Below are 25,457 nucleotides of genomic sequence, written 5' to 3' on the forward strand. Positions count from 1 at the left end.
TTAGTATCCTTGCCAGGTCACCTTTTTTTTTTCTGCAAAAACTAGGTCACTTTTTATTGCATTTAATATTATTTTTGTCATTTTTCAATTGATTGAAATTCTATTTAATTATTAATAAAGTGATTGACTATTTTAAAATATATTGCATACCATCTATGAAAAGTTACCTACTAAAGAAAATTACCATATTTAGAAATCCAAATGCATACGACTGACTGGCATACAAGAATCAATTAAAAAAAAAAAAAACTATAGCTTTATATAAAGCCATGTTACATATTTATCTGGTTCAGAAAAATGAAAGAATTAATAATGCTCAAATAGATATTGACTCAAAATATTAAAAAAAACATAGAACAAGCAAAAACATATGCGCTTATTCAAAATGAAAAAGTACTGTAGCAAACTTGTTCGATCAACGGCAAAAAACATACACAACTCCAAACAACTATGCGCTCCACGACACAATTGAAAAATGAAACCTAGGGTTCATCCAACCAAACCTGCCCCATGCCAGCACCACCAGTGTCGTCCATATCATCGTCCCCAGGAGGGAGCTTGTTCAGATCAATCTGTGTTTGGATTAATTTTGCATTGAATTTCCTTCCCTTCATCATCTTCAACCAAAGCGATCGAGATCAATTATCTCAGACATCCCTAATTAATATGACATAACAAAGTGTTAGAAATGACAATAAACATAGGAAGCAAAATAATTAATTAATTAAAATTAGTGGACATGCATGCATAAGCAAGCTAGCTCCAATATTGGATTAAACATAGGATTAATTATTACCTCTCTGACCGGTTTCTACGAGCCCTTTAAAGTTTAAACTTAGTAGGGTTAACCCCTGCCGGAGGCTGTTTCGGGTGAGACCTCATATGCTCCAACTGGCCTGGTTCTTTCGACGCTTACGTTGCGAAGACTCTAACGTGCTTGACTTAGCTTGGGCAGTGGTTATGGTCTCCGAGGTGAAGCTAAGCCTTTTCCCGTGACGTCGGGACATGCAATAGACTATAGTTAACTCAAAAGCATTATTCTCCAATGGTGGTGGTGTCTGGCTACTTCCATGCTGACGGCCGCCTGCTTCTACCGGAGTTGCGGGCTCTCTAAAGTTGATCGTTTCGGGGACATCCATATTGATTAATCTCTCAGCAGTGATAACCACCGAACCCTCAGAGCGCTTGTCGGGAAAAGAAGTAACGACTTCGGGGGTGTCAGGCACTGCACTAGTCTCATCCTTGATTGCGGTGGTGGTGTCGTTGGGGTTGACCATTTTTGAAGGGGCTGAAAGCAATAACTAAGCACTATATATAAGAATGAAAAGTCCAAGACTAGTCAGAAATGCCAAGCAATGTGGTTCAGTGAATCAACAGAGGGCGCCTTTTATACCGTTGGTCCCGTTTGAAACGGAACTTTATTATAGTTTTGAACTATGGTACACGTAGTGCTCTGTGTTGATATCATTGATTTATATGACGTGTATTTATTCTTGATTGATTCTCTTAATTTATTCGAGTCATATTATTGGCATAGACCACCACATGACATTGCCACGTTATAATTCGAGACCATAGAATAATTACATTGGTTATCTTAATTTATTCGAGTCATATTATTGGGCTAAACCACCACATGACATTGCCACGTTATAATTCGGGAGCATAGAATAATTACAATAGGGAAACAGATATCATTTGTTTGAGAAGGAAGTAGGACAGGTCGTTGGATTAGATTTTGCATATCTATTATCCAGTGAATTAGAAAAAGTGAAAATAGACACACACAAAAATTGTAAGAAAGTAATTATGTGAACCATTATCGGTTTTTCAAGTTCAAATACAATGAACCAGTGAAACGAAATCCTTATTAGTCGTTTTAAATAAGGTGAAATGTCTCACGACTAACAAGGTTTAACCACAATAGCATGTCACTAGATTAGATTTTGCATATTTAGTAAATTAGTAAATTTGAAAACATATAGGCACCAAAATAATAAGAAAATAACTATTGACCCATTACTAGGTTGTCTAGTTCAATACAATGAACTAGTGAAACTACATCCTTATTAGTTGTAGATAATGTGAAATGTCACGGCAGGTTGTAAGAGTTAAATATTGCATATCTGAAAAATTGACAAATTTGGTAAGGTGTATGCACAAAAATAGTAAGTAGCTACACAAAGTTTTTTTTTTTTTTTTGAGTAAAAGAGGTCATCCCATTATGTAATTCAGCAAGCAGTACAAAAACGATCCACCCCTATGGGGTCGACAGAAAGAACCGTTCCGTAGAAACTACTACAAAGCCACCCCTAACTAAAAGAGCAAACAAACTAGTAATCTCCTAGCACACCCACCTTTTAGGATTAAGCCCAAAACAAAGAAAAGCAGATCCCCGAAGATGATTAAAAAACCCCAATGGGGACGACAAGGTCTCTCTTTTCTTTGCGATCTCTCCCGCTCAATGCAAGAAAAAAATAGGCCCATCATTCACAAACGAATGAAGGCCCAAACCTAAATTAAAATTTAAAGACAAAACAAACGCTCTGGCCCAAAACAGAACCCTAACAGTCCAACACCAGGCCCAAATAAAACACCTAGGGCAAACCCTAGATGAGACCGCAGTCAAGCCGCCGCCGTCATACACCACTCGCCGGAGTTTGACCCCTGCACGACCACCATCACTGATAGCCTCCTCCTGAAGACCACCACCCATACCAGCAAGAAACCCGGACAGAAACGGATCCCATTCAAGCAGAAGAGGACGAACCCCACCACCATACTCGACGCCCAATGCCAGTCCGTCATCCACCTCTTCCGGCAAAGAAGAATCGAGAGCACAACCGAATCCGTTGTCCTCCAACAGAAACGATCGATCCCAGCCATGCCAGAAAGCGCTACCATCAGCCGGAAAACTCAGCCTCTTGTAAGCCAAATTCTAGAACCGATCAGATCCATCAGCTCTCCAAGCGCCACCATTCGTTTCACCCACGAGCACACCACTGTAGATCCGATAAAACACCAGATCACCCTCACTTCTGCCATCAGAAGCTTGAGAGAGAGATTTAGGCAGATTTCGACGGAGGAGCCCGTCTCCACCACCACAGTTTGGACCATAGGAGGCAAAGCCATCCTTCCAGATCGAAAGTACACTGCCTCCACCAGCAAAGAGAGGAAGCGGAGGAGAAAGCTCTCTTTCGAGAGGCAGAAACATGATTTTTTCTCTTTGCTACTGCTTCTACACAAAGTTATCATCAGTTGGCAAAATTTAAATATTATGAATCATTTGATATCATGGTTGTAAAGATTAAGACAATTTTTGCAAGGCAACTAATCGCCTACTAACAAGATTTAACTAAATGCAGCAGATCGTTGGATTAGATATTGCATATTTAGGAGAATTAGAAAATTTGCTGATATATGGGCAACCAAATAATAAGAAATTAACTACATTTGTCACATCCTTACACTATATCCTTATTAGTCGTTTTACATAAGGTGAAATGTTTCGAACCAAGTACAGCAGGTCGTTGGATTAAATGTTGCATATATGGTGAATTAGTGAACATATTTAGTTACTTACCATTTCCAGATTGACTAGTTCAATAAACCAATGTTGTCGTAAGTATAACCACCGGGCTAGGCGACCCAGCCCAAAATCCTTTTCCCCAAGCCCAAATGGCTTTAGCCCACCATTTCATTTGATAATTAGTCTTTTTCGGTTCTTCTAAGCTCCACTTCTATCTTAATACAATTCTCAATTCTTTTCTCTCAACTCGTACCTTGCCAAAAAGAGGTAATTTTATGATCAGAGTCACACTTCCGCTCATCTACCCATTTGAACAACTAAGGTAAAATGCCCACCAAAAAAAAAAAAAAAAATTTCGGCAAACAACCATAACTACACTTTTTGGCTCTTTCTATAAGGCATCAACTTGTTTCTAACGAGCTTAACTGTGTACTTACAATGGCAGCGCATACTTTAGCAAAAAATACGCTTTTGTTTCCTACATTTCAAGTTTGGGTTGAGGAGGGACCACAATGGCTCTCCCGTGTACTTATTTCTGATGTAACTATCTAGATTGCTTATTAATGCAATTCATATTTCTCAAAAAAAAACAAAACTGTGTACTTTTAACCATATCTCACGAGTCTATATGCAATAGAAACTGAAACTTACGCAGCTACCCAGCAGTTCTTACAAATTTTCACGAATCTCCAAGGAAACCAATTTGCCATACCGTGCATACAACTAATACTTGTCAACTATGTACACTCAGGTCTGACAAACTTCTTGAGAGATACCAAACCCGAGGACCATAAGCTCGCACCACTAATAGAGGGTTCGTCTTATCAAAATATCAGCTTATCCAACAAGACCAATCTTGGCAACCACGGCCTGGACATAACCGGAACAATTAGAAATCGTGACTCTAAACTATCGACCAGAATTCCCCAATAGTCGCTCTACTGCTGCATGGACATTTCCTGCAGTGGTCATCAGAGCCCGTATGTTCTCTTGTCTATCAAAGAAACCCATCTCCTGAAGTTGTGAAAGCTGTGCAGCATAGAGTTCCTCCGGTGGCACTGAAATATATGGAAAAGGATTAGCACAAACCGAACAAAAGGAACCTTCTTTGTTGAAGTAAAATGATAGGTAAGCAGTAACCATTTGGTCTGTTGGGAACAGCCGGGCTGCCAGTGCCAAGCCCACCAAACATGTTCATCAGCATCTCTAACCCCGTGCTATCAACTGATCCTGTTTTAGCAACAACGTTAGCAGACCGCCAATTACCACCATAGATATCTTTACAAGAGATAAATGCTTCTTTCTTTTCACATTAGGCAAATGACTAGCATTTTCACAATGAGGGGCTCATTACCATAACCTGTTATGAGAAACTCACTTCACAACATATTTGCGGTCCTAAAGTTTCATTGAAACTAGCAACAATAATCCATCATGTCCTAAAGTTTCAGCAATCCATTGTAGTCTTAATAAATTCTTCTTTTAACAAATAACCCAGAACAAAAAAAATTTAAGGATTAGGAACAAAAGCATCCCAAATGAAATGACAAAAGACTAATCACGCTAGTTGGAAAACTTTCAGGTAATGTGATTCAAACAATTTGATTTTCCTGTGACCACATTTCCTATTTCTATGAAGCATACCAGTTAACTCAATTTTAAAAAATAATAATAAAAAAAAAAAAGGGAGCGGAACTTGCATATTGACTTAGATACCTGTGTCTCCACCAGTCTGTCCTGTCTCTCCTGGTTCCCTGCAAGAAAGCACTGATTTAATACCAACTCAAAGACTCAAAGAGCAATAGCCAGTCATGACAGCTAATCATCAGACAAAACAAAGACTGCCATGACCCAAACCAGGCCGACAGGTAACAGAAACTTAACAATTCTAGGTATATGATGCATTAATCTGAAACCAAACCAAAGCAATAGCAATTCATGACAGCTAATCAACAGATGCAAAACAAAGACCACGATGGCCCAAACCAGGCCAAGATATCTGATGCATCAATCTGAAACCTAACCAAAGCAAAGCCAGCATGAAAGTTTATTGAAAACAACATTAAATTGGGGGATCTCCTGTTTTTTTTCCTGACCAACCAAAATAAGGTACAAAAACGCATGCAGAGTTCATCTTTATTATTCCTAAGTGCTAACAAGAGTTTATCAATGACCTTATCCAACATTGAATCATCAGGCAGCAAAGATATATCAATTCAGGCTAGATCAATCAGATGTATAAAAGAAAAAATTACGCCACTTCTTACTGGGTTGATTGTTGTTGTTGGTCACCTAGCAGCAACATAAGTGATTGTAGCAAAATCAAGAATAACTGCAAGAGAAAAAGATTATAAAAAAAAAACAACAGAAGGGGAATAAATACGCAAGAATTAGGAGCCATTTTCAAGTATGATCAGTATTTGGAAATCAAATATCAATGTTACTGGTGCCAACATTCCTTGTACTAGCTCACAAATTAAATCATTAAGAACCCCAATGACGAGGTTTACAATTTATTTCAACCAGCAACACTCAAGTGAATTGGATATTTCAGGTCAACAGAAACCTTATAATCCAAAACTAAGCGAGAAATTAGCAGTATATATGCATATGCAGCAAATGGGAATGGAATATACCTGCATAGTCTCAGGAGAAGCCAACTGACGAAAAAATTCAGGGTTTTGCATCATTTCTCTAAAGAAAGAATTTGAATCAAGCATGCTGCGTAACTGGGGGTCGGACCCAAGATTCTGCAGATGGGCAATGTTAAAGAACATGAAGTATTAACCTCAAGCCTATTCCATTAGAGAATAAAATGATACCTCACTCATATTCTGAGGACTGGAGATGATGTTTTGCATGAGCTGAGAAACAGCTGGGTTTTGTACAGCCTGATTCAGTAAAGCGGTATCCTGCATTGCACCCATCGTGGCTTCAAACTCTGGAAAACTAAGTCCAGTACGGCCAGCTGGTGTCTGCGGCCTACCATCCCCTAGAGGGTTCGACCTCATCGTGTTAGTTTGGGCAACTCCAGCTGCTAAATTACCATGCAATTAACTACTTGTTGGTAATGACTAAAAGCAACATAGGAGCACAAAATATTGAACCAGAGAAGCAAAAGGTTTGATAGATTCGTTAATAATTTCATTGTATGTGAATAAAAGCATTACTACCAACTGTTACTATTGAATATACTTTTTTCTTGAACACAGCAGTAAACAATTCAACTATGCACTGAAAAATAAGAGAATAAGCCTGCTAGCTTTAGTGGTAGAACCTATCCACTTCCAAGGGCAAAACCCAAGTCCACCTCCTCTTGTCCAGTTTGCAAGCCCAACTGGCCTCAAATTAATTAACAGTACAAGGAAATGAGAATATTTTTCTACTTCTACATACTTGAGGAATTAACACATATACAAAAACCCACACCTTAATCTGGGCAACATTTGATTGATGTCAAAAAGATAAATTTCATAGTGCAATATGCCCAAACAAGTATGAGGGGCTTAAGGAAAACAAGTTTTAATTGTAATATTCAACACCAGAACATTGCTAAACAGAAACAAGTGAGCAAGAGCTTACGGCCTGTAGGTGACCATGGGTTGGGAAGTGGGACAGTATTTGGAGCAGGGGGCCTAGTTGCTGAATCAGAACTAGCAGTTGACTGAGTTCTGGTTGGGTTTTCACCTTGGGGGACGAACAGAGCTGCAAATGGATTTGAACTATCACCCCCAGCATCACCAGCCATGGTTGATGCATTCAGTAATGGCTCTTGTACATTTTCATACATACGTCTAAGCATGTTAAATCCCTCAGGTGAAGCTTCAATGTTGCTCATAGCCCTGTCGCTGTTGCGCATCATCTCACGCATAAGCTCAGGGTTTCTTGCTGCTTCAAGTGTCTGACGAATAGTGCCAGGATCATTGAGAACGTGTCCTACCTCAGGATTCCGATCAATAATTTCACGCATTTGAGGGTTGTTCATAACCATGTTCTGTATCATGTCAGTGCTATTCGCAAGATTGTCAAAGAGAGGGATGTTCATTATGTCTCTAAATTGTTGCTGCACTTGTTCCAAGTCAGGAAACCCTGATCCAAATAAACCACCAGTGCTGCCCATCCCATTGACATTGCCAGATCCTCCCAATGCTCCACCTCCATTAGATCCAAAACCCCTTGCTTGGGTAGAATTTTCACTTCCAGCATTGGTTGCACCAGCAGTGTTGGCTGCAGCAGATGGTGCAAAGCCACGAACCAAGTGAACAGCATGATCTGCCTCCAAACCTATTTACAATGACAAAAAGAAATCTAAGACACGGAACACCAATCACAATAGCAAAACATCTTTCAAGTCAGAGAACAATATCCATTTACTTCATGTACCAAATTAACCATAACAGTCTTCTTCTACATAAACAATTTTTTCCGGTACTTTCAAATGTTTAACCAAACCAAAAATAAAAAATAAAAAATTAAGGGCTGAAACCCTGAGCAACACTACCAGCATTCCAACAACACACAAATGAAACAAGCAAACCTTTCAACAAACAGAATCATTTCAAGAGAAAATGTAATCCAAGGTGTTAAAATTTTATCTTCTTCTGGAGTAAAAGACTTGCCAAAACTCCTGAACAATAAAACCTGCATTAATCGAAACGTGAAAACCGTAGATGAGCTAAATTCTCTACTCCTACCAACACCTCTCCTATTACTCCAACTTGACTCCCACACTCACAAAAAAACTCTCTCAGCCATAATCTAAGAAGCCTAAGTTTCGAGCCGATCATCAGAAACTAAAAACCTTCAGCTATCTATAGAATCCAAAATTAGCAACCTCAAGCACACCGCATTGCAAAATTCAACTACTCTAGGTAAATCTGAACAAATTAAACTCGATCAGACAGTAAAAACAAAAATTACTGAGAAGAAGTAGCAGTACCGTAGCTCCGGAGAGTCTGATCGTCCTTCAAGATCCGGCCCTTGTAAATCAGGCGCTGCTGATCAGCCGGAATGTCGCACTTGGGCGAGAGAGCTTCCTTGAGCGCCCGGACGGTGGCGCCGAGGCTGATGCGAGCGGCGAACTTGGAGCCACTGGGGGTTCTGACGTTGATGTTGACTCCGTCTCCGCCGTCCGATTGGGTCGACGCGTCGTCGGCTCCGCCTCCCATAGTCGGAGATGTGTTAGTCGAAAGCGAAAAGGTGATGGAGAAGAGGGAGAAGGGAGAGAGGTGGAAACCTAGGGTGAGATTTGACGTCCGATAAGGGATTTGAGGGGAGAGAGAGAGAGAGAGAGAGAGAAGAGAGAGAGAAGAGCCTCACTGTGGGGGAGTGGCAGTGCCAATGGGAAAGAGAGAGAGAGGAAAAATAATGAAAGGGAATTTAATTGGGGGTGTTTATAGATAAATAAATAATGGTGGTGTTATTCACACACATCTTTTCTCTATTCACACACCCCCTCTATTTTTCTATTACTTTAATTTAATTATTTTTTACAAATTACCCTAACTACCCTCATTTGTAATTTTATTTTGTTTTCGTTTTCTTTTTTATATTCGGCAAGTTAATCATGAATCAAACATCATTATACAATAAATCAATTTTTTTTACCTATAATGAAGGAAAATAATACGTTCATTAAGTGGAATTAATAATCCAAATGAATCCAAATTGCAAAGATCTTCCAAGTAACACTAATTTTCTGCAGTAGATATGGTTTTCCTCTTCACACTCTGATTGTTAGGTAGAAATGTACTAGACCTAATTCAACATTGTGAAGAGAAAGCCAATCCAATAGCTAGTTGGTTATTTAGAGTATTAGTTACAGTTACTGAACTGAAACGTATAAATGGTTGGTTGATGGGGTAGCAGTTACAAAACCATAATATATCAAATTGATTGGAATCTTGTGTTATATTTTACCCTTATCTTGTGAATGTAATTGCTAATTAAGAAGAAGAAGAAAAAATAAAAAAAATAAACAAACGTGATTGGCAAGACAAAATGTTAACTGTCAAAAGTCTAGCACTTAGTGTGGTAAAGTTTAGAGCTCAGTTGAAAAATCACTATGTGACCGAATTTGGGAATTTAGGTATGTCATGACTACTATACAGAATTGAAGAAAGGTATAAGCATATCACCTAAACTAAAGGAGATCCAAAACCTCTCACATCTGCTTAGCAATGTTAATTCAAGATACCATTTCTAGTGTTTTAGCCATTATTCCACTGGTGGAATTAAGCATTCTATAAAGTGGTGATATGGCTAATTTGTTCAATCCTTAATTTAATCTATGTCTGGTGTAGCGAAAATAGAAAACAGTTATAAGAATGTATTATGTAAGGCCAGGATAATCAAAATATGATCGAACATGCAATTGTCAACAATAAGAGATTATGATTTGGGAATGATTGACTTGCTAAATAGAAAAAAGGAAAGAAAAAAAAAATTGCAAGAGAGGGTAGTAAGGGTAATTTGTAAAAAAAAAATTTGAATTAAAGTAATAGATAAATAAAATGAGTGTGTGAATAGATAAAATGAGTGTGTGAATAGCACCACCCATAAATAATGGGTGTAATCTTAGGTGACTCTTGCCCACCTATGCCGGAAGGGATATAGAAAAAAAAAAGGGGATTTTTATGGGTAAGGAATAAATAGATTACGGGTCAGTGGGATTTGGATGAATAATTTTTAGTAGTAATGATAATTTTATTAATTATTATGTGAAATTATATATTTTTTATTATTTTGGGAGTGATAAATGAGTATTTTTGGAAGTAGAGTTTGGAGATTGGTAATTATCTTGGAAGCTTCTGGAATGATATTTGTTTTAAACCGAGATTATAGAAGATTATGAGATATAGAAAATTGAGAATGTGGAGGATGATAATACGACGCAGTCGACGCTTTATCGATAGCAGTATCAAGTTGAGTATAAAGTAATGGAAGATTCGATCCATTTCATCATTTTAGATAATGAATGATGTTTCATGCAATCTACGTCACATTTTGAAATAAGCGATATTGTTTAACTATAAAAAAAGTGTGTCACTTAATAAATAAGGTAGTGTAAAGAAAAAAGCATACATTGCTCTCTTCTTCTTCTTTGAATGATGGTAGAACTTCATTGATCATGTGAGATGATTACAGTCATAGATAAGTGTATCCAACACATACGTTGGAGCATGGTTTTGCCAAATACTGTCCATATTGGAGTCATAAGCTAAACTAGCAAGTCTGTGAGCAACACAGTTGGTGTTTCTAGGAGTGTAAGCAACTTTCAATCCTGAAATGGTCTTCAAACATGCTTGAATATCAAAGATCAAGCTTCTGTGTTCTGAAAGATCCAATTCGTTAGCTGAAATGGCTTGCACTGCTAGTAGACAATCACTGTCCAAATCAACATTAGTAACATGCACTTGCTGAAGTAACTCCCTTTTGTATTGCCAGTAGCTCAACCTGATGTGCAGAGGCAACATGATCAAGATGATGTGAGAAGCCTGCAATGAAATCACCTGCTGCATTTCGTAAAACACCTCCAACACCCCCAATAGTAGAAGATGGTAGAAAGGCACCATCTACATTCAATTTTAATCTATTATGCAATGGTGGCCTCCAATACCGTTCCTTTGGAGATCTCTGCTCATAGACTCTAATGCCTTGAGCAGCTATATACTCTTCATACCAAGCTAAACTACTCAAGAGTAGGGTTTGAGGTGGCAATGAAGTTTCAGACCATAACATGGCATTTATGTTTTACTTGTTTTTCCTAAGGTTAAAAAACATTAGTATCACTGATGATTTGAATTCAATAAGAACATACCATAATGCTATGTAGTACTATATTAATATGATTGTAACCTATAAGCTATAAATTCCATAAGCTTCTATTCAAAAAATAAATTCAAAGATTATCATCACGAAGGACTCGTTTAATAGTTCCTTTTATCAAACTTCTTCACATTAAGCACATTAAGCATCACACCTAATAATTTTCAAAAAAAAAAAAAAAACATCACACCTAATTAATTGCTCTATTATTTTCTCCAATAACTAATACGACTAGACACTATATTCAAAATGGTGGTTCTATTCATACCTCCTAAAATGGTATTTACACATCCGTTGATTTTTTTCCTCCATAATTTCTAGTTTTGCCCCCTTTAGTTTTTCTCTGAAGATGAAGATGTTACAGATGAGGGTTCACGGAAGGGAAATCAATTCCCTTGTCTTTCCAGTGGGAAGGGAAACTAAAGTTCCTGTCAGGTTTCCTTTCCTGTGTTTGGTGAAGCAGGGAAAGCATCCAGGAAAGACCATTTGATTTCCCTTCCAGTGTTTGGTTGGTGAAGGAAAGGAAAGTAAAAATATAGCTATGTTTCAATAATACCCTTGTATTTTAATAAAAATACAAACTATGTTTCAATGGGTATATTTGGCAATTGTATATTTGAGCAAGGTTATTATTGTCCAAAATTGCAGTCATAAATGCTGGGAAAGAAGAGGGGAAAATCAATCCCATGGGTCTTGAGTGGAATGACCTTCCCCCCAATTTTCCCCTCTGTCAGGAAAGTGCTTCCAGATTTTGTGGTTACCAAACAAAGGAAAGGAAAGACTTTCCTTTCCTGATGCCTCAAATCCATGAACCAAACATGGCCTTATAGTAACGTATTCCACCATTAAGATGAAGATGTTTCTCCTCAACTCATCTCCCTCCGGCCTCCCTTTTGCCGCCGCCAACAACATCCACATCCCCGACATATGTACCCACCAGCTCCGACATCCTGTCTTCCTTAACTCTCCAAAAAAAAAAAAAAAAGACTCGTAAAGTGATTCATTAAGTATAAAATTTCAACACGAGGGAGGCTGGGTTTTTCATGGTCTAGGTGGGTATTGGGGGATTAAAGAAATTTGTAGGATTGAGGAGGACATATGAAGAGGTTGATCATCTCTATTGAAGAAAGAGACGAACTGAAATTTGGAATTTTTTTTTTAGATCTCTCGGATTGGTATTCTTTCTTAGTCAAGACAAATAAAAACTGATAAATTTTTTTTTCTCAAGGGCAATATAGGATTTTGAAAATTACAGAAAAGTAAGGAGATCCACATGCTATTTTGAGAGGTATGAATAGAAGCTCCCTATTCAAAATCAAAACCATTTTAAAAGTAGTTTTACCAAAATTGACAATACATTTTCAAACTCAACAATCAACATGATTTAATTTGCAAAACAATATTAAACTTTTTTTTTTTTTTTTGAGAATGAAAACTTTTAATTGAACTAAAAAGAGTTGTCTAAAATAATTTTACTCTCTCCTACAAAATAATGTCGAAAAAAAAAAAAAATTCTTTCTAATAATAAAAGAAAACTGATATTTAACCCCCCACCATAGTGTATTTTTGTACCCAAAAAAAGAAGAAAAGAAAACTAATATTTAACCAAAATTAGATGAGGCGGTGACAGCTGAGAGTCACAGCCAGGTGATATGAGCCCTAGGTTTATGGGAAGGGAGGGCTGAGCTGAAAGGCAAAGAAAACAAAGCGCGCCATGAGCGTAATAGTATGATATTTATACTCACTGCCGATGGCGATAACTTCCCTCAGAGGCAAGGGCAACAATCACTTGTTATCTCGCCTCAAACTCCTTCTTAACCAGCAACAGGTGCTTTCTTCTCTCTCTCTCTCTCTCACACCTCGTGCTTTTTCGTTGAGGCATTTCGTCGAACACATGGTGACCATTGGTTTTGAACACAGCAGAGACTCGCCCACACGCTCTCCGAAGGCCCTCAGTCCCGCCCAAAAATGGTTCCTGAGTCGGTCCATGAAGAGGGTATGTCGATTCAGCATTGGGGCAAATGTGAAAGCCTCTAGCTTCTTGATTGTGTATGTTGTAATTTTTTGAGGTGTTTCAATTGTGGATTGTTAGGGTTGATTGACATGTCGAAATGGAGAAAGGTGGATTCGAGGGTGCTTGGGATAACACGGTCCATGATTCCCGAGTCATCTTGGAACGTCTTGAGAATACTTCGAAGGGAAGGTAACAACATTATGCTATCTGAAGTGTGGTATTGGTACATTGTTCAAGCTTCATTCGATGTTCGATGGTGTGCTTATCTTGCGATATGTATGCAGGGTTTGAAGCCTACTTAGTGGGCGGATGTGTGAGGGACTTGATCCTCAAAAGAATTCCTAAAGACTTTGATGTGATCACTACAGCTAATCTTAAGCAGGTCTTGTAACACTGGCTGCTTTATAGTTTTTCGCAAGGTTTTGATGAATTTGATGAATTTGTGCGCGTTGATGACTTGAATTCGTTTGCTTGTCTCGCTACAGATCAAGAGGCAGTTCCATCGTGCACAAATTGTCGGACAACGATTTCCTATATGTATGGTGCATATTAAAGGTTCTGTCATAGAGGTTGGCTGGTGAATATTGTAACATGGTATTTCTTGTTCATTCGTCTGCATATGTGGCATTCACATCCCATCTTGATGTTCTTGTGTTATTTCTCTAATTTTTTGCAACAGGTATCCAGTTTTGAAACGGTGGCAAAAGCAAAACACTCCGATAAAGAAGTTACTTTCTCTCAAATGCCAAAGGGCTGTGATAAGAAAGATTTCATCCGCTGGAGAAACAGCATGCATCGAGACTTCACAATTAACAGGTGAATCCTTCTTCTTTTGTTTAATTTTTTTTTTGTTCCACTTTTGTCACTAATATAAGTTCAAACTTCAAATTATCTTATCAATTGTAACACTCTCTCTGTTCATTTGAACTTTGTAAATTCAATGCCATCTAACTCCAGGATATCTTGTGAAATTCTGGAAGCAGTTTGTTCTTTGATCCTTTATCAAATAAAATCTTTGATTATGCAAATGGAATGGCGGATTTGAAATCCTCAAAGGTAACTATCAATTTCATGTTGTTAATAGAAGTCTGCACATATTCCGACATACTATTTGAAGCTTATTAAGATATGTTATTGTTGGTTGACATGGATGTAGCTACGGTCGTTAGGCTCCGCCAAGTTGTCATTTAAAGAGGATTGCGGTATGTGTTCTGACCTTTCATGCATAAACATTGACACTAGTTGGATGCACTGGCTGAAAATCGTATTGGATTCTGAATTCTATGCAAACTCTGTCATACAGCAAGAATTTTACGTGGCTTAAGAATTGCTGCTCGTCTGAGTTTGAAAATTTCAAAAGAAACCGAGACAGCTATACATAAGTTTTCTTCATCCATTTCGACATTGGCAACGGTAACCAACCCTGTGTGAGCTTTATTTGTTTGAGGCTGTTTTTGGTCTGGATTCTTTGTTGTACCCTTCTCTTTTTCCAGTTGTCTATTTGAGGGATGATGTTAGATGCTACTTGTTCAAACTGACATTCTTTATCCATTCAGAGTAGAATTATGATGGAAATGAACTATATGCTTTCTTATGGAGCTGCTGAGCCATCTCTCTGTCTGCTTTGGGAATTCAATCTACTCAGAGTTCTACTTCCAATTCATGTATGTATTTTCTGAGTTCTATGCCATTATACAAATGGTTTCTTAATCACTACTTTGTATAATAGGTTGTTTGTGTTGCAGGCAGCATACTTGGATGAACAGAGGATTAGGAAGTTTCCTCAGAATTCCACGATGTTGATGGTAAGCATATCAATACAAAAACTTAAAATTGGGAACATATTTTGGTGCTCATGTGGTATTTGTATTTGTACTCTTGAGTTATTACAAGACGGCCTCAGTTTTCTCAAATCCAAAGTTAGGAGCATTTTATGAAGTTGCAAATGTTGGAGCTTTTACATGTCTGTTGTTGCACAAATAGGATTGTTGGAAAACCAAGGGGTTAGTAGGAATAGTGAGGCCCTTCCATGTGTTCTGGAGTTCGTATCTCCTCACTCTACCTACCTATCTACTTGCTAAAGTTTGATGTCTCCTAAAAGCTGTAGCTTTAGGCAGGAGGTCCCTGTTTTGAGCCATGCCCAATTGAACAAGAACTGTTAAAGGGTTTTTAATTTTTGTTCATAAAAGACAGTTATGTTAGTCATATGTGGCATTTGTACTTGTTACTCCACTACTTGAATTGTGGTCTAAGAAGGCCTCAGTGTTTTCAAATTCAAAGCTTCAGTGAAGTTGGTGAATAATGTGAGAACTTCTACACTTCATTAAGTGCACTACAATATAGAGTTTACGGAACAATAGTTGTTAGAGGTTTCTAAATTCTTTTTCCACATTATTTATATATTGTTCTTTTGGTATTTCTATTGATACTACTTGTAATGTACGTAGCTCAGTAGTCTTTGCCTCTTTGTTCCATATCTCTACCTAACATTTTATTTAACTTTTTTCCCTTTTCAACAGAAACTATTCTTTAATTTGGATAAAGTTGTCACGGTTGATCGACCTTCTGACTGCAGTTTATGGTGAGATAATTGTCGTTATTCTGTTAGATTACAATTTTCTCTAGAAATTGGATAATTGTCATTATTATTTAGTTTGGATAAAGTTGCCACTGTTGATTGGCCTTCTGACTGCAGTTTATGGTGAGATAATTGTCATTATTCCTGTTAGATTACAACTTTCACTCCATGGCAATTTTTTAACTTGGTTCTGGGGACTAGTATAGCTTGGATTTGTGAGTTAGGAATTAATTAGATTCACAAATGTAAATTCCTTACTTCAAAATTTTAAATTCCTTCCGACATTACCTTTCCTCCAAGATGCCAACACGTTTGGGTAATAAGTGTTTGCCATTGGAGATAATCAAAGTGCATCACTTGTTTCAGACAAGTGTCTACAGAAATAAAGCAAAGGCATATAGAAAATTATTTTCCTCGTAGATCTTCTATATCTCATCAAAATAGCTGGGTCAAGTTACATGAGTCATAGCTACCATTGTAAGTCATACAATCACCTATTGGTTGAATCTATTGGGGATTCTGTGGTTAGTGCTTAACCCATGGATTAATCTTTCTGGGCAATAATGTCAGTTAAGGTTTGTCGACTATATTTGCAGGATAGTTGTGGCTGTGCTTGCTCCTAATTAGATTTGAATTATGCATTTTATGACATAGTTAGTTTTCATTATATATATTTGAATGTCTCTGAAGATTAATTGTGTCTTTCTTACAGGGTAGCTCTGTTGGCTTTTCACATGGCACTGGTCAGTCACCCTCAAGACGCTCTTGTGGTGTTCACCTTTGCTTCTATCCTGTATCGTGGGGGATGCAAAAAGGGTCTTACATTTGCTAGAGACAATGCTCAAGTGATAGTTGACTATCTACCTGAGATCTCAAGTTCATCTGCATGTAAATCAAAGGAAGAGCTTGAAAAAGAAGTTTCCCTATTGGCCTCTCTTGTTTTAGATTCTATTGCTGCTCTAACTGCAACTGAGAGTCTTGTCGAAACGATGTCTAAGTATCCTGAATCTCCATGCTCTGGATTGGTAAGTACATCTGATTGTTATTCATTCCATAAGCTGTAACTTGGAGCATCATTATATAGTTATAGTTCTATTTGGTACTTTGGCCTTAAAATTCAAGCACAGAGCATAAAACTTATCTGCAACTGTGTTAACTTTTGACTTATCAGCTTTAATTTTCTACCAAAGAAAAATGCCACAAATTCTAGGACTCAATGGAGTCAAAATGAGATTTTTCACTAGTTGTAGAACTTCTCTGAATCCTGTAGTGACCTACTACTGTGCTATTTCTGTCATATGTTGAGAGGTAGCAAGACGTGTGATCATCTTTTGGTTGTTTCTTTTTTATTTATCATCACAATGTCGATATTAGACACACACACATGTTTTTGGAACTGGAAGGTCAACACATGGCAACAGGTTGCTTGGAATGGATGACAGAACTTTACCCTACTCCATGGAAATGATCCTCGGCTCAATCCTGAGTTTGTCACATCTCCGTCTCAGAAAATCCAATTGCAATTGTTGCTCTGTTTCCTTGTGTTGATCTATAATTCTATATGATGTGTGTCAGATGTGGTACTGAGAAGTTATTACAACCATATTATTCTCATACCTTGTGGTAGCCTTGTAGTGATTGAATTTAACATGTTAGTCGGAGTACTTGTATGTAGTTAATGTGTCTAAAATATTGCAACTGATGTGATTTCTAGGTATTTGTACCAAAGAAAACTGCCCAAAGTGTTGCTGAAATTTTTAGAGTTCTGGCGGATGACATCAAATCTTACAACAGAGAAAGAAAAAGTTATGAAATTGATTACCCTGTACTTCGGAAAGGTTTTCTGCACGAGACAAGATTTGTGCTTGGCAAAATTATTTTAGAAACCATGAGCAGTAGTATTTTGAAAGGGGAGGAATTTGTTCAGGAGGACTACCGACACCTGGAGCAGGAGAGCATTAAGGAAAATTGCAATAAGGGTAAAAAACGTGGCCTTAAACCTGATACTCCTGAACTAAAACAAGAGATTGCGAAGAAACATAAGTTGGTCGAAAAGAAATGCAGACCGTTGGAGCAAGAGATGGATATTGATAACCAAGATGCTGTAACAATATCACAATTGGTTTCAGTTCTGGGACATAATGTAGAGAAGGAAACATGCCAGTTACCTGAAGAGAAGGTGATAAAGAAAAAACATAAGGCAACGAAGCAGCAGTGTGTACCATGGGATGAGGCAACGAAGCAGCAACTAAAGACAGTTGAGAAGAATAATGACAAGGAGAATGACAGTCTATCTAGTCTCTCGAACGGTGAGAAGGTACAGAAACGAAAAGTACCAGACAAGGGGGAGAAAAGCAGTCAATTTCGACTGTCTAGTCTCTTCAAGTAAACATAATTTTGCAACTGACAAAATGACATGTATGTTCAGAAGGTCTGTAGAAGCTGACATATCCTCATACCCCAGATTTTGCTCATTGTAACATTTGCTGTCCTCCTATTCCCATTTCTTTTCATTCTTCAGGTTTTAGCACTTTTTGAAGTAGGCTTAGGTAATACTTGTGTTTGATTAAGAGGCACTAGAGAATAGTTTGTATTACAAATTTTGTATTAATTTCATGATTTGCTGGCGCTGAATGAAGATCTTTTTTTTGAAAAGGGGTTTGGAACCCAGCCTAACTGGGAGGCTCAGCCCCACGCCCGTTATTATTATTATTATTAATATAAGAGGGATGATTGTACAGCGAGGGGGACATGTTACCTACACCTTGAGTACTAATACAAGAATCCTCATAGAGTACATCCGGATAATCACAGGAGTCTCATCTAACCAATAATCATCTAAGTAAGAGACACTAACAAGATGTGCCAATCTATGGGTCACACCATTTGCTTCACGAAAAATAGGTTGTAAGGAAAAAGAAGTAATAACACTTAAATATGCCTTGCAATCTTCAACTATACACCCTACCTCAGAGAAGTCCTCCATGCTCCCATTTAGCCATTTAGGGCAGTAATCACCGCAGCACAATCAATCTCAATGTCGACATCAACCATACCTTGGTGAATAAGTAATAGGAGTCCTGCTCTCATGAATGAAGAAGATCTTTTGGAGCTGGAATCTTGCTTTTTTTGGTACATGTACATGGGATGGGCCTGAAGTTGGCAAAATGGGACTTTGTTGGGTCCAAAAGGGGTACTTTTTTTGTTCCTTGTGTTTGTTGGTCCACAATAGCCTAAAGTACCAATTAGTTTTGTTTGTCCGAGTTGAGCAAAATAGAATATTTAGGTTACGCTCCTCTTCTAATCTATAGCTTTCTTTGTCCAAATCTTATGATCTACAGCTGCTAGTGTCTCGTCTATTTGTTTTTTGCCGAATGTTTCATTGTCTACTAATTTTTTTCACTTATTAAGATTCAATGAATTCAATTTTTCACATTAAGTGACTAAGTTAAGATTTAAGTACTAGAAGATTCAAGTGACCAAGTTAAGATTCAATATACTATTTGATTTACTTTTGGACGCATTGCGAATTAAAGATGAGATTCAAAATCTCAACAGAGGACAAACTAGTCTTTACTCATATTTTTAGAAAACCTCATAGTCAATTTATTACGTACCTCTTAACTAAATTATTAATTTAGAAAAATATTTGGGACCTATAAAGTACAAAGGAAATATTTTAAATGTATTATCTTATAATTTAATGGAAATAATTAATTTAGCATGTTGGTCCCGAGTTGGGACGGGGAAATTTTATCATTTAAAAAGATTTGATAAATAAATATTAAGATCCCTATTCTTATTTTTATTTTTATTTTGAACCAAACCCGAATCCAGGTGCCAATAGATATATTCATTTAAAACCAGAATAGACCGTTACATATCCTTCCGGCTTCCGCTGCCATGTACAGACAGACAAGAAGATAGTGGTAGTACCCACATTGGTACATATAAATAGACCCACTCATTAGACATGTCATGTACGGAGACATATCGGAGATCCTCCTTTGGTACTACTCCAGAGGCGCTAGAGATACATAGAGTGCACACAAATGCGTAGCTTCCTAATACAAGGAATTATTGTAATTAGACTAATTAAAAACATAAACATGAGCCTAGGGCAAAAAACCCTAGCCCAAAATTCTGCAGTCCTAAATAGCCTAAGAAGAAGACCCACTCAAGGCCCAGCAGGCTTGGCTTGGCCCAGGTCCAGTCACCACCTCCGGACCGCCAAACTTCCAGTGCAGCCCCGCCTCTGTGCCTACATCTCCGTCATGTTCCCGCCGCCCCGAGTCCGCCACAATTCACCACGACCGAAACCTGACGAACCACGCTGCCACAAGAAAACACGACGAAATACCACACTGCCACAAGCTCCATCACCACGAACCCGTCCCGATTTCACCATTTCCAATCGACGCCGCCACTGAATTCGAATTGCGCCATCAATCCAATCCTCCATCAATACAAGATCGGCCACCTCCCAGAGATATCCTACCAGAAACCCGCAACCAAACCTCACCTACCAAAAAACTTGAGCAACCCAATCAAAGAACTACTTGACCAACTCATTCAGTTCCTGTCCGGCAACAGAACCACGTGGCATCGGCGAGGCCATGGCCAGCCGAGGTGCCAGGGCCACCGCCGGACAAGAAATTTGCAATTTGGAGCGTCTCCGAGTTAGGGTTGCTCTAAGAGTTTTCCTTCGTATATATGAATGCGAAGACCTGTTTTCTAAGATCCCTATTCTTATTCTTAAACTCTTCCCGCTCTTACAAACATTTCCCGCGCTCTCTCAAATTCTTTCCCTGCTCCATTGTTTTTCCCGTATCCAATTGAGGTTAAACAAGCTTAGAGCAATTCCAACAGCTTCCCTATAATTTCTGTATTATAGGGGAGCAAAAGTCAAAGCTTTAGCCTCTTTTTTTTCTCCAACTCTAACAGATTCCATATTTTACAGCAATCTCCACAATTGTTCCCTAAAAGCTGTAAATTTAGGGAATTTGGTTTTCTCTTTTCTCACTATCACTAAAATAGGGATAGTTATAGAGAATCCGTTGGAGTAAAAGAAGCTCAGTTTTCCTTAAAATAGAGAAAAAATAAAATATGGGGAAGCTGTTGGAGTTGCTCTTAGCCAAGCAAGACTACTACATATAGCAATCGCAATTCACTTCTTTTTCATTAAATTCATAAAAAAAAAAAATTATAGCATGAATACAATTACGAAAGGAGATTCGGAGATTCCTCTATATCATGAAAAACACCGGATATCATTTCCTTTTTACCCAACAAATAAGAACTTGCAAAATTTGGTCAGATTCTATAATCCCAGGACATTATCATCTAACTATATATAACCATCCTAAATTGGTAAACTAATATACAATCATTTTCATTCTTTCCTTCGTCAATATTATTATTAAAAAAAAAAAAGAATAATAATAAAAACAGGCTCAAGTGGGCTGGAGCGCATATGATTCTGCCGTGTATACCGACCAAACCCCCAATCATTGGGTGTTGATTGCATTAAGTGAAAAACTGGAATAAGTGAAAAACTCTCACTCTGAGAAAAAAAAAAAAAAAAAAAAAATTGGCCGTTTGATTTGAAAGGACGGCACACGCCACATGCCAACGTAGATGACCGTTGTTCAGACATACATAGAAAGTCCATCCCAATCGGCATGATCCAACGGCCAGATTTCACTAGCCGTTGTATTTGAAAAAGGGTTTAAGGGCTTCTTTGGAGACAAATGCCCACTGATTCTCTCTTTATTATTATTATGTAGCTCTGTCTTTACTTCCACTACTCTACTTGTATTTGTTACATGCTCTCTCTGCCTTGATTGCTCTCTCTCTCTCTCTCTCTCTCTCTCTGTCAATTTGGGTTTGATTTTGATCTGTGTTCCTTCATCAAGATGGTTATTTCTGATGAGAACTGTGCTAATCTGGTCAGACCCACAAATGTTCAAGGTGAATTGTGGTGCCCCAGATTTGGATTTGGATTTGAAACCGTAAACATTGTGGCTTTTTTTGATTTTTTTGGTCTGTTTTGGATGAAATGTAGGGGGAGTAGAAATGGGTAACAGGAAGATTGGGCATAACAGGAGGGCATTGGGAGTTATTAATCAGAGTCTAATCGGAGCTAAGCCATACCCTTGTGTTGTTAACAAGAGAGGCTTTCCTGGGTAATTTTCTTAGGTTCCAATGTTTAATCTTTCATGGAATTATTGGGGTGGTGTTGTCCTGGGATTGATTTTTTTTTTTTGGTTTGTTCTCAGAAAGCATGAGATCTGTGAAAAGAAGCAGGCAGATCCGGCACATAGACCGATTACAAGGTTAGAATTTGAGCCCTTTGGTTTTCACTTTTCTGCTCAAGTATTTAGCTGTGGAGAAAAAGTGGGGTGAAAAGAAATGAAAATTTGAATTTGGGCTGTGGAGAAAAAGGTGGGAAAAGTAAATGGAATTCAAAATTAGATCTTAGATCTTTCATTTTTCAAGAGAGCAATGATTTTCATGCTTGAAATTGAGACAGTAATCATGAGTGAATGTGTTGAAGGAAGAGTTATCAACCTTTTTATTGGTTTAAATCTTAACACTGGGTTTGGTTTGAAATGTGTAGGAAGTTTGCTGCACAAATTGGAAGCACTCAGCAATTGAGTCAAGAGGTACCTACTAACCCTCCTGTGATTGATTTGTGACTTTATTTATCTGTTTTATCTTATCTAATGGGTAATGTGATTTATATGAACAGGAAATTAAGAAACCCTCAGATAGTTTTGGAGATTGTATATTCATAGATGAGGAATTCAAGTTACCTGAAGACCAGGCTGACCAGCCAGAGCCCATGTTCTTAGAACATGCAGAAACAATGCCTAATGAAGCCAATGTGGTATATCTTTCGTCCTGTAAAGTTTTTAGATTGTTATTGTTTATTGGAAAAACCCATTTTACTGATTCAATTGAAAATTTGATGTTTCAGAAGGAGGTTGAAATGGAGGATATTGTGGAGGAGCCACTTGTGGACATTGATAGCAGCGATTTAAAGAACCCACTAGCGGTTGTGGAGTATGTTGAGGATCTTTATACTTATTACAGGAAAATGGAGGTAATATACTCTCAAAAAACTACTCAAGGTACAAAACTCAAATGATACAAAGTCATACATTGTTTGAACCAAACAGATTCACTAAAAAACGCGCTGAATTAGACATTCAACTCAAGGTACAAAACTCAAATGATATAAAGTCATACATTGTTTGAACCAAACAGATTCACTCAAAAACACGCTGAATTAGACATTCATCTCATTTATAGGTACACCTGTGTGCTGGTGTGCTATATTAATGTGGCAGCCACATTAAGAGTAATGTACACATAGTCCTTGAATGACACAGGGATGAGTCGATCTATGATGGATTCATTCATAAGGTCATGACAGAGTTATAATTATCTGGAAAGGGAAAGCATTTATGTCATGGCTAGATTCAACTAATAATTGTTTGTCCTGCATTTGGAATTCATTTCTAAATGTTTCCTCAGATTCTCGGTGGATATTGATTTTTTGAAACTATCTCAGTAGCCAGTATTGATCTGGTCTTTGAATAACCAATTTTCCTATCTGATATTCCAAATTAAGTATATTGGTAGGAAACCATCAATTCCAACCAAAGTGTGATGACTAAATAATGTTTTTTTATCTTGCAGGGTTTTAGCTGTGTCCCACCTGATTATCTGGAACAACAATTTGACATCAATGAGAAGATGAGGGCTATACTAATTGACTGGCTTATTGAGGTACGTTAATCTTTCTAGTTGAACAATATATAATTTGATTTCTCATGAACTTCTAATGATTTATCTGCATATCCAAATCAACAGGTGCACGACAAGTTTGAGCTCCTGGACGAGACATTGTTTCTTACTGTTAATCTTATAGATAGATTTTTATCCCAGCAAACAGTGGTAAGAAAGAAACTTCAGTTAGTTGGTCTGGTTGCCATGCTTTTAGCATGCAAGTATGAGGAAGTTTCTGTGCCTGTTGTGGGCGATTTAATCCTTATATCCGATAAGGCTTACACAAGGAAGGAAATCCTGGAAATGGTAATTCAATTTTCCGTGCTTATCCTGAACAGTTTTATTCACTTCTTTGAGAATATGTACTAATTGAAATTCTGTTTCCTTTCCAATAAAATTGCAGGAGAGCTTGATCCTCAACACATTGCAATTTAACATGTCAGTTCCAACACCGTATGTTTTCATGAAAAGGTTCCTCAAGGCTGCTCAATCTGACAAAAAGGTCAGGAGTGAATCTAACTACTGACCCTCTAACATCAATTTAGTTTATCACAGTAATAAGATTCTGAAACTATTATTGTCCTCAAAACAGCTTGAACTTTTATCCTTCTTCTTGATCGAGCTCTCTCTCGTGGAATACGAGATGCTTAAGTTCTCGCCATCTTTGTTGGCTGCTAGTGCAGTCTACGCTGCTCAGTGTACTCTTTATGGTTTCAAGCAGTGGAGTAGAACCTGTGAGTGGCACACAAACTACTCGGAAGATCAGCTTTTGTAAGTTCTTGCCTTGTGTATATATGACCTTCACTAGATATGGTACAATATGATACTTATTATCAACAGATAAAGAATTATTAATGTTGGTAACTTCTTGATTGCTATCAGAGAATGTACAAGTTGGATGGTTGGTTTCCACCAAAAGGCAGCAACAGGGAAACTCACAGGGGTACATAGGAAGTTCTGTACATCCAAGTTTGGCTTCATTGCGAATTGTGAACCAGCAAAGTTTCTCTTACAGACCCAACTATAGCAAGGCATATACTACTAACCTTACATGACATTTGTAATTGGGTTGATTGGGTGGGTGGGGAATATGCACATAATAATTCAGCAACTGTGGTTGCACATGGGAATTGGTATTCTAGATTTCTAAGCTTGCAGCCTCAATTGCTCATTGCTTCACAGCCATGGCTGATTCTTCTGCATGTATGTTCTAATTGAGCATACTCATTTTTCGTTCCATTTTTTTTTTTTACTTTGACTGTACTTTAGTTCTTATTCCATGACAATAATTCAATGAAATACAAATTTCTTAATCTGCTGTCAACTTGGATTGTGCTTTCTGTTTTTGAGTACATTATTACAGGATACCTAACTCAGTTCACAACCCATGTCACTAGCATCAGTTACACTTGTTGGGAATAACGGAAAAAAGAAATAGAACTTGCTAAAAGGTTCTGTATTAATTGAGGTTTTAGTGTTTCTCTACTGTAAATTCATAGATAGGGCTGTTTAACGAATCACATCAGTAGATCTTCATGCTAGACCTGTCACAATAAAAAGGTTCATTGTGAATGCTAGTTCATTCATTTAGCATTTATCTTGCTTTCTAAATGATATAAGCCTATAAATTCATAACAAGTTATGTCGCATGAAATCTAAAATAAAGTATTGGAGGAAATTGAAAATAGTACTTTAGGTAATAAATTTGGTTTCAT

General features: G+C 37.7%; 3 protein-coding genes across 7 annotated transcripts; 2 read left to right on the forward strand and 1 right to left on the reverse strand.

Annotated features, from left to right (window-relative positions):
* Positions 1–4,156: 4,156 nt before the first annotated feature.
* Positions 4,157–8,854, reverse strand: LOC133715538 (ubiquitin domain-containing protein DSK2a-like). Of its 4 annotated transcripts, none has more exons than XM_062142089.1 (8): positions 8,469–8,853; positions 7,112–7,813; positions 6,352–6,521; positions 6,166–6,279; positions 5,797–5,861; positions 5,246–5,283; positions 4,670–4,759; positions 4,157–4,587 (listed from the first exon to the last, which is right to left on the reverse strand). In XM_062142089.1, the coding sequence occupies exons 1-8, from the start codon at positions 8,695–8,697 to the stop codon at positions 4,439–4,441; spliced, it is 1,557 nt and encodes a 518-aa protein (XP_061998073.1). In that variant the 5' UTR covers positions 8,698–8,853; the 3' UTR covers positions 4,157–4,438. The 4 variants fall into 4 exon arrangements, 3 of the variants coding, with proteins under 3 accessions (XP_061998073.1, XP_061998065.1, XP_061998058.1); XM_062142081.1 differs by having other exon boundaries at positions 6,352–6,563; XM_062142074.1 differs by having other exon boundaries at positions 6,352–6,566; positions 8,469–8,852.
* Positions 8,855–12,998: 4,144 nt separating this feature from the next.
* LOC133715563 (uncharacterized) lies at positions 12,999–18,582 on the forward strand. 2 transcript variants are annotated; one of them, XM_062142101.1, is made up of 14 exons: positions 12,999–13,184; positions 13,277–13,352; positions 13,449–13,559; positions 13,655–13,752; positions 13,856–13,939; positions 14,050–14,186; positions 14,354–14,426; positions 14,527–14,572; positions 14,674–14,783; positions 14,927–15,034; positions 15,116–15,175; positions 15,890–15,951; positions 16,661–16,973; positions 17,663–18,582. In XM_062142101.1, exons 1-14 carry the CDS (start codon positions 13,107–13,109, stop codon positions 18,335–18,337), a joined length of 2,031 nt encoding a protein of 676 aa, XP_061998085.1. In that variant the 5' UTR covers positions 12,999–13,106; the 3' UTR covers positions 18,338–18,582. The 2 variants fall into 2 exon arrangements, with proteins under 2 accessions (XP_061998085.1, XP_061998094.1); XM_062142110.1 differs by having other exon boundaries at positions 13,280–13,352.
* A 3,128-nt stretch (positions 18,583–21,710) lies between these two features.
* LOC133727161 (G2/mitotic-specific cyclin-2) lies at positions 21,711–25,045 on the forward strand. The gene is made up of 11 exons (XM_062154784.1): positions 21,711–21,918; positions 22,013–22,133; positions 22,227–22,283; positions 22,568–22,613; positions 22,700–22,837; positions 22,928–23,053; positions 23,653–23,742; positions 23,827–24,048; positions 24,146–24,244; positions 24,335–24,513; positions 24,625–25,045. Exons 1-11 carry the CDS (start codon positions 21,864–21,866, stop codon positions 24,767–24,769), a joined length of 1,278 nt encoding a protein of 425 aa, XP_062010768.1. The 5' UTR covers positions 21,711–21,863; the 3' UTR covers positions 24,770–25,045.
* The last annotated feature ends 412 nt before the right edge of the window (positions 25,046–25,457 follow it).

This window comes from Rosa rugosa, chromosome 1, assembly GCF_958449725.1.
Source record: "Rosa rugosa chromosome 1, drRosRugo1.1, whole genome shotgun sequence".
Taxonomy (NCBI): Eukaryota; Viridiplantae; Streptophyta; class Magnoliopsida; order Rosales; family Rosaceae; genus Rosa; species Rosa rugosa.

Excerpts from the sequence above, each read along its gene's own strand:
- LOC133715538 (XM_062142074.1), bottom strand. The coding sequence starts at position 8,697 with ATGGGAGGCGGAGCCGACGACGCGTCGACCCAATCGGACGGCGGAGAC. Across the intron at positions 5,284-5,796 it reads CAACAACAACAATCAACCCA|GGAACCAGGAGAGACAGGAC; the intron begins GTAAGAAGTGGC and ends GCTTTCTTGCAG. Across the intron at positions 4,760-5,245 it reads ACAGACTGGTGGAGACACAG|GATCAGTTGATAGCACGGGG; the intron begins GTATCTAAGTCA and ends TTGCTAAAACAG.
- LOC133727161 (XM_062154784.1), top strand. The coding sequence starts at position 21,864 with ATGGTTATTTCTGATGAGAACTGTGCTAATCTGGTCAGACCCACAAAT. Across the intron at positions 22,614-22,699 it reads CTCAGCAATTGAGTCAAGAG|GAAATTAAGAAACCCTCAGA; the intron begins GTACCTACTAAC and ends TTATATGAACAG. Across the intron at positions 23,743-23,826 it reads TAATTGACTGGCTTATTGAG|GTGCACGACAAGTTTGAGCT; the intron begins GTACGTTAATCT and ends CCAAATCAACAG.
- LOC133715563 (XM_062142101.1), top strand. The coding sequence starts at position 13,107 with ATGGCGATAACTTCCCTCAGAGGCAAGGGCAACAATCACTTGTTATCT. Across the intron at positions 14,427-14,526 it reads CGGATTTGAAATCCTCAAAG|CTACGGTCGTTAGGCTCCGC; the intron begins GTAACTATCAAT and ends ACATGGATGTAG. Across the intron at positions 15,952-16,660 it reads CCTTCTGACTGCAGTTTATG|GGTAGCTCTGTTGGCTTTTC; the intron begins GTGAGATAATTG and ends TCTTTCTTACAG.